This window comes from Pelmatolapia mariae, linkage group LG10_11 (assembly GCF_036321145.2).
Source record: "Pelmatolapia mariae isolate MD_Pm_ZW linkage group LG10_11, Pm_UMD_F_2, whole genome shotgun sequence".
Taxonomy (NCBI): domain Eukaryota; kingdom Metazoa; phylum Chordata; class Actinopteri; order Cichliformes; family Cichlidae; genus Pelmatolapia; species Pelmatolapia mariae.
Window position 1 is genome coordinate 62,144,202 of NC_086236.1, and position 13,495 is coordinate 62,157,696.

The following is a 13,495-nucleotide window of genomic DNA, read 5'->3' on the forward strand; positions in this document are numbered from 1 at the left end:
TGCTTTTGTATGTGTGTGTGTGGATGCATGTAGATTTCATTTGAGCCTAAGAGCTGAAGATTAATTGCTGAGGTCACTGCACCAATTAACTGGTCGCTGATTAATTTCTTTTGACTATCATGAAAAAATAAATGTTCCCCGCTCACTATTTTAAACTTTTTTCTTATTTTTTCAGTCTCACTCGTCTTTTCTTCTTTCTTTATCAACAAAACTCTTTTTTTTTCCCTCGCCCTCGCTCCCCAACCCATTTTCTCCACTTCTCCACTTCCCTTCATTTGGCTGCCTCAGCTGGCTCTCTGGTTTCATTCCTCTGTGACTGCGTTCCCTCACTGCCTCTCTTCAACTTAATTAAGGAGAATGCCATACAGCTGTCGTTCTCTTGGCCGATAGCGTCCTTTTTTCCCCACATCATATTGTTATTCATTAACACTATACGCCTGCCAATCAGGCACACAGCCCATGTTATTTCGAGGGATGGATGAGGCGGCACTTGCGATAATGACGTTTCTCCTCGTATCTCATTCTCACAGTAGTGCGCCTGAGGATACGGTGCCACCATTTTGGCTGAGCCCTGTTATTCTTTCATGTTCAGTGTTCTTTATTTTAAGGGCTTAGCCCAAAGCACTGCTTGTCTAGCCAGTTATCTTTTAGTGCACTGAGTGCTTAGACATCGGTCGAAGGTCCACTACTGTGACCATAAAGGTCGACACTGATTACCTGAAAACTCATAGAAAATTTACTCAGATGTCAGGTGCATTGTCACAAGTGAAAGAAAATAGCACTGAAGCTTTTCTTTTTTAAAACTAAAACGACTCGGCATTATCTCAGTCTAGCTTCTTCGGCCCCTTGCCTCTAACCTTTTTACACTTTCCTTCTCATTCTATTTTTTTGAAAGTCTCACTTCATTAAGTGGAGGTCTGTCTTTTTTTGTTTTTTTTTTCCATTCCAATTACCCTGACGGCTCATTACAACAGTCGAGGAGACAGACTAATCCCTGGTCACCTAATATCCCTCTATCTCACCGTGTACCCACCCTTTCATCTTTTTGTCCCTTACTTTTGCTTTCCATGCAACTTTCTGTAAATCAGTTTCCAGTTTGCATCCTTCCCACTGTTCACTTCTTTCTGTATTTCACAGAAACGAGCACCCTCACATGCATACATGTGCATGCACATGTGTTAAGTATATGAAAACTATAATACTTATTTCCCCATCTCCATCTCTCTCTTTCTTTCTCTCTCTCTCCATCTTGCACACTCTCTCATGCAATTCAATTCTAATAGGTTTTATTGGCTTGGCGATTCATCTGAGTGCAGCAACTAAGTTCAATTACATAAGGAAGCCCTTTGGGCTTTCACCAGACAATCAACAACATTCTCCTCCCCGTCACAGGCACTCGCATGCTCATGCATCTTTGCGCATACACATAAAAAAAATCCAATTTCTACTTAACAATGGTGGCACAGAGATGAAACACCCAACAGAGGCCACATCCTTTTAGGATTTTGCAGATACTCGCTCTGAGACTGTGTTTGTGTGTTTGTGCGCGTGTACCTTTGCTTTGTCATTCTTTCGAAATTTCTCACATTTACATCAATAGTGGCCTCCTGAATGCTGCAGAAAGTTAATTTCATTGTTTTAATTTGTTCACACACCTACATGCACAGCAACAGGAAATATCTCACTCTCTCTAAATCAAGGCTTCTTAAAGTGTGTCAATTAAGGAAATCAGCATGAATTAAGAGCCATAACAGAAAAATGCAGACATCACACACGGGTAGTTAACATTTTAATGTGTCTGTTTAGAGGATAGTGGTTTATGTTGGTGATTAATTTCTTCATTTAATTTCAGTAAATCATTTTTGTGCTGGTTTCTAGCTTTCAAACCAGCACCCTCTGTCCTATTAGGAAGACAGAAACGTGTTTGTGTGTTATGATCACTAGAATAAAAGAGTTAAAACCACCCACAAGCAACATGCTCTATCAACATTAGCTCTAATACTTGAAATACTCAGTTTGTCTTGGGTAAGGTGATTCCTTGATTGCTGTGGACTGACATGACTCTTATGTGCTCTACTCCCCATTTCCCACAATTCACATCACATGAACTGTGATTTAGTACATCTGTGCTCACACCAATTTTAGGTAATATCTATATAAGGTCAGAGATGAAGACCATGTGTGAAAATAGCCATAAACTGTGGAGGAATGAATGTGCAGCCCATATAATGCTACCTAGCCCTCTGATTGGTCCCCGGGCACTCTGAGAAACCTTGCTCTTAAATCATAAACATGCATGTATACAGGAATAAAAATTCAATAACACACATAGAGTAATATGCGGTAGGAATGTGTGACTCGTCCAATAAAGCTCAGCTTCAATGCATCATGTCTTTGCACAACCAAGGCCCCTTGGAGAGTTTCCCACCTCTCACTCACGATTCTCCTTGGCTAGCATTAAACCTGCCTCTCTTTGTAAAGCAACAGCACTTAAAGCACCTGCGACAAATCTGAAGCCCCTTTTGCCTGAGTTTGAGCTCAGTCTGCAGACCCTGATGGCAGATAATTCTCGCAGAGGGACGGTTGACACAAAATGAGACATAGAGATGAACAAGTTTCTTTGCACCTGTAACAGAATGGTTTCATTTCTGCTGACTCATACCTTATAACACACATCTTCCATCATCCCCTCTTTGCCTGCACTTCCTCCTCCAGTGCACCCAGGGATTCCCTGTGGGAAGGCTGGGAGCCAGCTAAACTGACATTTCGTGTATTTGACAAGCCATGGTACTGAATGTTAACCTGCATTCAACCTCCATTGTCCTTCATCTCCCCCTATTCATTTCTCCATCACACCCTCCTACCCCCGTTCCCCCAATCCAACTTCTCACTACTTTACACCCAGTTTGCTCCGTGTCGCCTTCTCAGAGAGCAAGGCCTTCTTCGGTAAAGAGACTGAACTGCAGCTGAACCTAGAATAGGGGGCAGACCGGTGGCCAAGTGAGAAATAGTGATGGTGTTTGAAGAGTAGGGACAGGAAAAGGAAGTGGACAGGAGGTGCTAAAAAGGTGAGAACAGTTGAAAGCACAAGGAAAAAATGACATTGAGGAACGGAATACAGCAAGGTATAATGGGAAAAGGTGAATAACAAGAGTGTTTCAAACAGAAAAAAGAAAATAACCTCAGAGAGATTGAAAAGGTAAAGCATGCGACTACATCAATACACCAGTAAAACTGCATTTCTTTTGATCTGCATAATGTTTTGGGAAGAAGTGAAGATCCTCACTACAAAATAAGTTAATCATTATTTGAATGAAAGAAAAAGATGATGACACCTACTTAAACAATGTGGGTGCTGGAATGAAAGAAAGCACATGCTGGGTAAAATGTTGGAGTTATGATTCATCTTGTGTTTTATAGGATTAAATCCCATCATTTTTATTATTGACTGGTGACTTTCATTTAGTTTTTAGAAGCTAGCATGTCACCAGCACTATGTTAAATCATCCTTGGTGGTTTATTTACATCAATACAAATGTATAGCAAAGCGTGCATTTAAGTTCTGCGGCATTTACAAAGACACACATATTACCAAAAACCAAAGATACGTTTGACATTTCTCAAGAAATAATTTTCACCATATTAACTGGATTATTAGTTGTGACAATCGGGAAAATCAAGTGCGACTTTCAGTTGCCTACAGATTAATATGATGGTTACATCAACAACTTACATCAGCTCTTTGAGATAAGGTTTAAAACAATCTGCCCAGTGGGTGACTACTTTTTTATTTTTTTTTTAAAGTACAGCAACCTACCACTGATACGGGGCACACCGAAAGGACTTAAGAAGCTGATTGCTGAAAATCTATGGTGCAGCACAAAGGAGCTGAAGCTAGGCTTATGTTGTTTATGAGGATTTCCTGTCTTTTATGGATTTTTATTGAGGCCAGATTCCTTGATCTGAAAGTATCATTTTTTTCACAAAATGAAAGGATAAGAAAAAATAAAGCGATATGTCAAATTAACAAGCAGCACAGAGAAACGACATTAAATAAAGAAGATAAATGATGAAATTTGAGGAAAAAATGCCACAGAGGAAAATAAATGGAGATGACTGCTAAGGAAATGGTGAAGTAGGAAGCCGAGCAGAGTGGAAAAAGACAGAACATTTTCTACAGTGGTGGCAACACACATCAAAGCTCGACATGTCTAACTTTTTTGAATAGAGAAACAGAGAGAACGAAAGAAAGAATAAGTGCGAGAGAAAGGAGAGCTGGTGGTGATGTCAACTTTCATCTTGCCAGTGTTGCCACCCGTGATGTCTGTGGAAAGCTGCCATTACGTGTGTCATCTGATTCTTGTACAAAAGTACGCTCAGTGTGGAAAAGAAAGCGATGGCTAGTGCAACAGTGAGAAAGATAGATAGACGAGGGTGCGCTAACTAAAAGCAACCTAAGAATGTTACATAAGATATCATGTCTCAGCTCCCTTCATTCTTCCCACTGCTTCTGATCTTCAAACCAGGTGCTAGAATGAAATGACAGGAGCTGCCAGTGGGGGAGTGGGGGGTTAGATCAAAAGGGCAAACCTACTGAGTGACAGTGGTGTGCACGTAATTAGGTCAAACCACAAATGCATTGGATATGAATCCATATAAGCCGCTAATGATGAGCTTGCTTTACAATTCAGCCCTACTGCTGCTGTCTTGTTAAAATTTCACAAATCTTGTTTTGTCCTTATTTGATTGCAAGTTTTACAGAGTTCTTACTCTCTTGGATTACACAACTTTAAACATATTCTTTTCAAATGTACTTCTAAGCCAGAGAGAAAGTTTAGCCAATTTGTCATATTTCCTGAAAAGAAGTGGTGCGAGATATTCATGTGATGTTGCAAGCGGCATCGCTAGCATCGCCTTTTATTAATAAGGGATAACTGCTGTGTTCATTTCCACAGTTGTATTATTGAACTCTGCTAGCAACATTTACACATGTAAAAAAAAAATGCTTATTTATTTTGAGCCTTGGTGAAGCTGTTTTAATTCCTCTTCGCCACCCTCCCTTCAAGTCACCCTTTCATTTGATCAGCTGCCCCTCACAAACAGAGGTAGGAAAGCGATGTGCTTACACTCAGAGCTGTGGTTACAAATGACCCTAATAAGGATATCAGCTCTCACTGATATGATACAGAGCCACAAGTAGCTGAAACCAAACATTTAGAGCAATCTGATGCCTGAGGTTTCAGCTCAAAGGGATTAATTGGACTTATGCTTACCTCATTATCTGGAAATTTGGCCGTGCTGAACATCTAACAGTGTAATGTGATTTTATATATATATATATATATATATATATATATATACACACATAGTCCTTATTACTGAAAATAAGGACTAGCATAGCAAGTAAGTGGATAAGTAACAAATATGTTTTTTATAAATTACTTTTCAGAGACAGAGTCACAAAATGCTGTAAAACAAAATAGAATAAATTACATAAAAACTAGAAATAATCACAACAAATAACAGAAGTTTTAAATATAGTAAAGAGCAACAAAAACACAGAATAAAACAGAAGAAACAAAAGCTGATAATTAAAGCAGGCATTATCAATAAGATCGAATAAAACAGAAACGCTACATAAACAAATAAGTCTTTAGCTGATTTTTTAAGAGTTCCAGTTTAAAAAAAAATAAAAATCTTAATTTCATGGTTTTAGTATGAAACCAATCCAAAGCCAGAGGCTGAAAGGCTTATCAAAGTCAAAGTCTCTTCATTTGTCTCACTTGGGAGACATTTGCTTTGGACATAGGGGTCTCCACAGTCTTCAATCTTGTGTGCAATAGCTAAGAAACTCTGAACCTGCAATCACAGAATGCTAACAGCGCTAACTGGTAAGTGAGCTGTGTTGAGTTTAAAATCAGAGTCTGTGTCATGACAGTGGCTTTTTCTTTTTCAAACCTGGCTAAATCACCATGGTTACTCATGGTGAACATATAACCTGGACAGCAGCAAGTTAGGTTCAGAGTTTGGGTTTAAAATCTGTGAAAAGAGACTTTTTCACACTGATTCTTATATATACAGCATGTTTTAAGTGCAACATAGATTCTCTCTTTTTTTTTATATGTGCAAGTTCTTAAGCCATGCCTTACTAACATCATACATGAAGCCCAGCTGTAAAGTTACAGCAACTCAGGTGCCGCATCGCTTTGTCGCTCGAATGTGCATATATTCAGTTGGTATGCATAAATGTATAAATGTTTGTATACTTGATTCTAATGTACTGTTAAGTCTGTTTTACACTGATGAAACTGCAGCTACTAGAACACAGAAAACACATCAATAGAATGAATTCCACTTTGATCTGTCGATAAACCAAAGCAATTTCCACATCTCCATTATTAGGCTGTGAAATGGTAACCTTTAATATTTTATTGCATCCAGTTTATATTTTCCTGAGCTCTAAAGCGTGGCTGTCACGTTAGAAACAGACAGCAACATTGAGAGCACACGTGGCAACAAAATAATTAACTTGCTCTTTGTTTTTTCACTCTGTGCACTTAATTCCAAGCTTAATGATTTTTCTGCAGCATTAATCTCGTTTTATTTGTGACAGTGTTGCGATTGACTGTTAGATTTTTTTTTATATTGTTTATAGATTTATATCACTGTTTTATCATCATCACCTTATAATATCTCAACTGGAGTAGGAGGCATTCTCAAAGATCACGTTGTGTGGAAGTGGAGTCTTGTGACGCGTGAAACGCCCATCACGCTGTTGTGATACCAGCTCCGACTGGGATTTGGGGTTTTGTTAAGCCAGCCTGGCTTTGTTGAACTTCCTAGTAGTATACATCTCAGCAGTGTGTTAGAGAAGCAGCTGAGATAAATAATCTGGATCTTCTCCATTTAGTGCTTAATACAAAGTCTAAAATCTAGTGGGGGCCATTGTAAGAGTATAGAAAGGTATTGTGAGCTTGCTTACTAGAACAGGTTACTACATACACTTTGGGAATGTAGCACCAGTGAATTTATTTGCAGATCGTGATAACAAATGCCGTTTTACCAGTATCTTCCTCCCCTCTAAAACCTCTGTTCATGCAACAAGAAAAGAATTCCAACAGGTTTTTCACTGCACACTGTGTTTCAACTTCTGTCCTTGTCTTCTTCGTGTCATTACGCACTGTGAAATTCATTAGTTGTCAAAATATCTTGTATCTTTAGCTATTGCACTTGAAGATAAGTTATTTTGAATTCCTTGAGGAGAAGATTGGGTCACAGTGGAGATAATAAGCTGCTTCTTTACAAGCGATAGCCAGAATAATAATGTTGGTGACTAGTATCTGTGCATGCTAGTCTCCTCGTGGAATCAATAGCACTGTGAAATCAATTGCACAGCAGGCTTAGCAAAGGTTTCCTGCTGTGTCCGAATCAAAAAAACAAATAAAGCTGAAAGAAAAATGAGACAAGCATCATGCTGTAGTGGGTCTGTTGCCCACTGCCAGTATAGCCAGACTCCAAATACTCTGGGAAGATAAAAGAATCAATGCAATTTAAAAGACTTCTCTAAAATATTATCAAAAAATAAGAAAAGAAATAAGAAGCTTAACAAAGCAACCACTGAACATAAAATTATTCAGGACCGTTAACTACAGCCTCAGGTACTAAAACTTAAGGGACATAAAAAGAACCACTGGAGCAAACTTTGCAAGCACTTGTCTTAATACTAAGAAAATGTACAGCAAATTCACTGTTAGTGATCTTTACTCACCATACACCAACAGCGTGTAATGATCAGCAGCACGACCGTAGTCGTTCTGGGCCTGGCACAGGTATGTCCCGTTATGTGATTGGCTAAGACGGGAAATCTGAAGAGTAGTGCCAGAAATCTCTGCCCTCTCAGGTAAGGTGTCATTAATCTTGGACCACTGAGTGTTTCTGGGCCTGTAAGAAATATGAAACCTTCAATCAGTTATCAAAAGTCAACCGTGTAACATCTAGATAGCAATGGTAGGAGATGACCCAGGGCTAACATATATAAAGAAAACAGAATTGGACCAAGCACTGAGCCCCGGGGGACCAACATGAGTGGTCCTGTTGAGGACATGCAGTTCTGAAGTGCTAATTAGATACGTGTGATGAGAACCATTTGAGAGCAGTGCTAGAGGTACCACCCAGTTCCATAATCTGTCAGTAAAATGACATAATCAGTGCTGTCAAAGACTGTTGATAGTTTAAGGAGAGGGCGGAACCCTGATTCAGGCCAGCATCTTTACATATATGGACAATTTAAGAGTCATCAATTAACCTGACATACATGTCTTTGGCCCAGGAAACTGGACTGCCCAAAAGAAATTCATACATGTACTGCAAATGCCCTAGCTGACCAGAATGCTGGAATCTTCTAACTTAAATATATGTAGATTTTAGCTTTAGATGTCTAATTTTTTCAGTTTATTATTATACCTACAAGAAGCAGTGCTATTTGCTATCATAATGGGAGTTTGAAAGCTTCACTTTAGCACTCAGGTCTCCACCAGTCTACCCTCACCTATGGTCACAAGCTCTGTATTGTGACCGAAAGCATGATATTGCAGATACGTGTGGCAGAAATGAGCTTCCACTGAATGAGGTTTGGGCTCTGCCTTAGAGATGCCATGAGGAGGTTAGCCATTTGAGAGGGGCTGAGGGTAGACCTCTCTCCTCCACATTGAAAGAAACCAGCTGAGGTGGTTCAGTGATCTTACAAGGATGCCTCCTGGGGCCTCCTAGGTGGGGTGTTTCAGGCATGTCCTACCAGGACAAGACCCTAGGGTAGACCCAGGACACTCTAGCCTGTGAATGCCCCTGTGTTTCCCCGGATGAACTGGACAAGGTGGCTGGGGAGAATGAGACCTGGGCTTGTCTACTTGCTGTCCCTGTGACACGTGACATGAGCATAGACATACACATTTTGAGTAGCTGCATGTCTTTTATCAGTTCAGAAACGTTCTACCTGCGTTCCCTGATCATTGCTCTGTATCTCTGCTGGTATGTGGTTTCGAAATGACAAAGCAAGCTGTATTGTTTGAAAAAAGAGATGTCTTGTGGGAAAAGATATCTCAAGATAAGCTTACATGCAGTAATCACACACTTTAGTTCATGTTTTCTGAAGAGACGACTAACCCTTAGGTTTTACCTTGACAGTAGAAGAACGAGGTAAAGGATTGACCTTACTTAGCTGTTAGTGGCCACTGTATCTCTAACATGTAACTTGTTGTTTGTCCAAATAAAAATAACTTTATTGTATAATTACTTTATGCTTCTATGCTTGTCAAATACAGGATATAAGGCTGTTCAGGATTTAGATCAGCTCAGAGGCACTTTTGACAGAACTGGTAGTTAGTTAATAAGTAATGTAATTTATAACTTCTTTAATAATCATTGTAGTCATGCTGTTATTAAATTCATGGGATAAAAATATGGGTTATTGAATCAAATCTTTCCAAGGAAGTTCCTTAACACTGTCATCAAGTACCTCACATAACAATGCAATAGATAGAATACGCATAGTCTGAAAGATATTTAATAAAGCCTGAAGAGCTAAATTATTTTAGAAGCAAAGGAAGTCAATATCAGATTGACTTTGGCACTACCAGAAGTGGTGGCACCATAAAAAAAGAGGTGAAGACAGAGGGTAAAGAAGCCCATAGGGTGAGGTTGACATGAGAATGAAAGAAGGGTCTTGGAGGAGAAATCGTGGCAAGCGAGGGATGCATCCCGATAAATAATCATGAGATGTGTGGTTAGAGGGCAGTGAGTGCTTGAAAGAACTGGGAAGAGGGACAAGGGGGCAGATGACAGAGTAAAGGGTTGTCAGGTGTTAAGAGTAGGAAAGAAAACGAGAAGAATGTATTACAGGTAGAGTGAGGGAAAAAAATGTGTAGTAGGAGTTGAAGTGCAGAAGCAGGCAGACAAAATGCATTGGTCATGAGGCTGGGAAGGCAGAGCAGATGGGAGGTACAAGGATTACAGACCCCCAAATCTTTGTGTGTGTGTGTCTGGCAGGGTTTCATGGCTCTTGCCACCCTGGCCAGATTACAATCCTGACTCATCTGGGATCTAATCCCTCAGGAAGTCTAATTAAACCACCTTCTTGGTTCAGCATGGATGCATATACACAGTTTCTTCCTTTCCACGCTGATGTTTAAAAAAAATTCCCAGTTTTTCCTTTCTTGCAATAACAAACTTCTACTCCTACTCTGAGTAATTCCTTACAAAGATAACACACAAATAATCAGGCTATCAAGCTCAATGAAAAGACATTGTCTGCCTTAATCTCCCCTCCTAGTAACAGACAGACAGTGAGTGTACCCTTCACCAAAAGGAAGTGGCATATAATTGGTAATTAATGCTTAACAGGCAGTTAACAGGGCCAGGGAGCAAGCGCGAGGGTGACAAGGGTACTGTAATGTGTGTGTGAGTGTGTGTGTGTGTCTATGAGTGTGCAGTCCAGCGTGAGATGAGGGTCATAGTCCAGCGCTGCCTGAAGTCCCATCCCTCACTGTCACATACACACACGCATACACAGTGTCCCCAACCAGCCGTTACAAAGCTTTAGTGGGGCTATAGCCAATACACTTCTCAGCCAGTCCTAACTGTGGGATTTCACTAAATTCATCACACTGACACACACAAAAACACACATGCACACACTTTAGCTGCAATGGGCTTTACAAGGGAGCTTTAGAGGACCCAATGCCCACAGACAGACAGACAATCTAGGGGAGGGTTTAAGAGCTTAGGCCCCAATACCCTTCTAGAAAGTGCCCAAAGGGCTGCCAACACTCTAGAAAAAGGCTTCATTTCAAGGTCGGATCTTAAAATTGTTGACTGCTGATTGGGTTTGGGTAACCTCACACACAGTGCATACCATGTCCACATTTAGACAGAATTCTTTGTATCCCCTTACACACTTCCAATATCCTATCAGGCACAGTCTAAAGCTCCTCTTCTCTTTGTCCTTCATGCAATAAAATATGGATCAGGTTTTTATCCATCTGTCAAACGGTAAATGTCAGGTGATACCACTCTTCTGCTTTTCATCAAAGTCAGAAGTACACTGCTACGTTCACATGTCCTTACATAACAAGAAATATATTACGTGGTTTAATATTGTACATTTACACGTGTAATAGGAGATAAATATGGCTTACAGCTCATATTTCAAGTCCATTTCCCAATATTTTCAATAAAAAGTATTGATATTTACATAGTGTTGATTTCTGAGCACAGTACCAAGAAAGTACAACGATAAATACAAAGATAAGTCTATGCAATATAGTAATTTCACAGACACAAAAAAGATGGCTGACATTAAAAGTACTTGATAATTGCACTCAGTTTCTGAAGTAGAATTCTGGAAATGAAGGATCACAATGAGAAATTATATAGAAAGAGATGAATGTGAAGTATTAGACAAAAACAATGAATCTGTTGTAGCTTTCTGGTTAAGAGTACCTAAGGTCTCGCTGATTTTCTTGTTCCTTTAGAACCAGTAATGCTGGTTAAGCACACATGTTCTCCCTTCTGTGATAATTGCTTTATGCTCACACATTTGGGAGCTGTCCAGGAAAACCTGTTTTCTGTTGTGAAAAGCTCCACTGGAGCAGGTAGAGGTTATTCAAGGATGTTTCCACAATAGCAATTAAGAAGGAGATTTTTCTTTAAACGAAAGTGGATAGTAATTACTTGGAAAATAAACAGTAATATATTTCAGAGACGCTCTCTGTTGGATAGTCACAGATCACCTACTGCACCCAATTTACCTCTATAGCCCATAAATGGCAAAAAGGTTTTGGTAGCACCCCTTGTCACTTCATTGTTGACACTGTTGACAGCTAACACTTTCTCTGAACCTTCAACAAATCAAAATGTAAGTTTACTTTGTTAGATTTTTTCACATATTTTTGTTCTTTGAAACATATTAAAAGAAAACCAGTAAACAAACAAATACATTTAACTCTAGTGTTACTGGGGCCACAGTAACTTCAGCTCTTTTGCAGTTCTTTAGGATTGCTTGTTATTCAATTTCAGCTCGTTCTATATTTAGCTGGTGGGATTTAATTATGATCTATAATTAATGGTCTGGGTAAATGTGTAAAACAGAGTTCTGCTAACAGATTGGCAGAGATAAAGTCAAGCCTTACAAATCTCTAGCAATATTAGAAATGAAATGTCATTCTTGTAGCAGCAGCTCAAAACAATTCCACAAAACTGTGTTAGACACGATTCAATTTTGCTAAATTTCCTATTTGTAAGGATTGATACTGAACTCTGCAAACTCCTGCATGCCCTTGTCAGTCAAACGATGTTTGCGTACTCTTAAACAGATTTGTCAAAACCCGGTGCTTTGTCGAGGCAAACAATTTATAATTTATGATTACTTCATCTGGAATTCATTTTAAAAATTATGGAAAAATCTCTCTCTTATGACAGCCTGCAACACTTTTACAAGTAGCGCCTGAAACCAGATGGCAAACAGAACTTTTACAAATCTTGTGAAAAGTAAAGCTAAATTCATTCTCATGACTGCGTTATCTTCGTAATGTGTCCTGGTAAATAATGTGGAAAGCAAGACAAAAGCAGCACATTCTTAATGTAAAGCACACCAATGCCAAGCTGTTTACCACACATACATATACACATAGACTTACAGAGGATTCCCAGTGACAGAGCAGGTGAGGGTGAGCGAGTCGCCCTCTCGCAAAATGCCAGCAGGAGGAACAATTCGAACTGTAGGTGCAACTGTAGAAAAGGAGAAAGGAGGAGGGTGACATGAGTAAGCATTTCAGAGAAAAAAAACAAAAAACATTTCTCAATCCGAATGATGCAAGAATCAGACAAGAACAGGGAAAAAAATCAAGAAAGAAAAAAGAATCCGAAACAAAAGATAGGGAACAGAAAGGGAAAAGTTAGAACATGGAAGGAAAATTGTCTTTGACATCTGTTTCCAAGGCAACCGTGCGACAATCCTATGGTTTAGACACCTGTTATCATAAGCAGCCCACCGCTCCAGCAGCTGCTGTAGTGCACTTACTTCAGTAACAGAACAATCAGGAGCCAAATCCACACTCGCGGTTGGTCATTATTGCCAGTTTTCTGGCTGGAGGAGCATCCAGGCAGAGATGTTAATGTTTGTTGATAGCTCACCAGACTGATCTATCAACAAACATTAATATACAAGTGGCAAATTAATTGTACTCACAAGGCCGATGTAAACATATTTGCTAAATATGAATCATCCACATCTATAAATATTTACATATGCCTGGGAAATGTTTGACTATTCAAAATGATATATTGTTGGATCAAGCAATCACATCAAGCTGTCAGGAACAGTGAAGATAGAACTAATGGAGTTGCTGAATATGGTTGACTGCTGAAATTCATCAGATTAATATTGGGGGAGAAGAGAGATTACACTGTATGTACTTTTATCTTGTATTCTCATCACAGT

General features: G+C 39.4%; 1 protein-coding gene across 3 annotated transcripts in view; it reads right to left on the reverse strand.

Annotated features, from left to right (window-relative positions):
• Nucleotides 1-13,495, reverse strand: part of cadm4 (cell adhesion molecule 4) — a 155,562-nt gene that overhangs the window by 10,186 nt on the left and 131,881 nt on the right. For all 3 annotated transcript variants that reach the window (XM_063485594.1, XM_063485592.1, XM_063485595.1), the window contains exons 5-6: nucleotides 12,693-12,783; nucleotides 7,769-7,941 (exon numbers count right to left, since the gene is read on the reverse strand). In XM_063485594.1, the coding sequence (XP_063341664.1) occupies nucleotides 7,769-7,941; nucleotides 12,693-12,783 (264 nt within the window). The remainder of the gene's footprint in view (nucleotides 1-7,768; nucleotides 7,942-12,692; nucleotides 12,784-13,495) is intronic.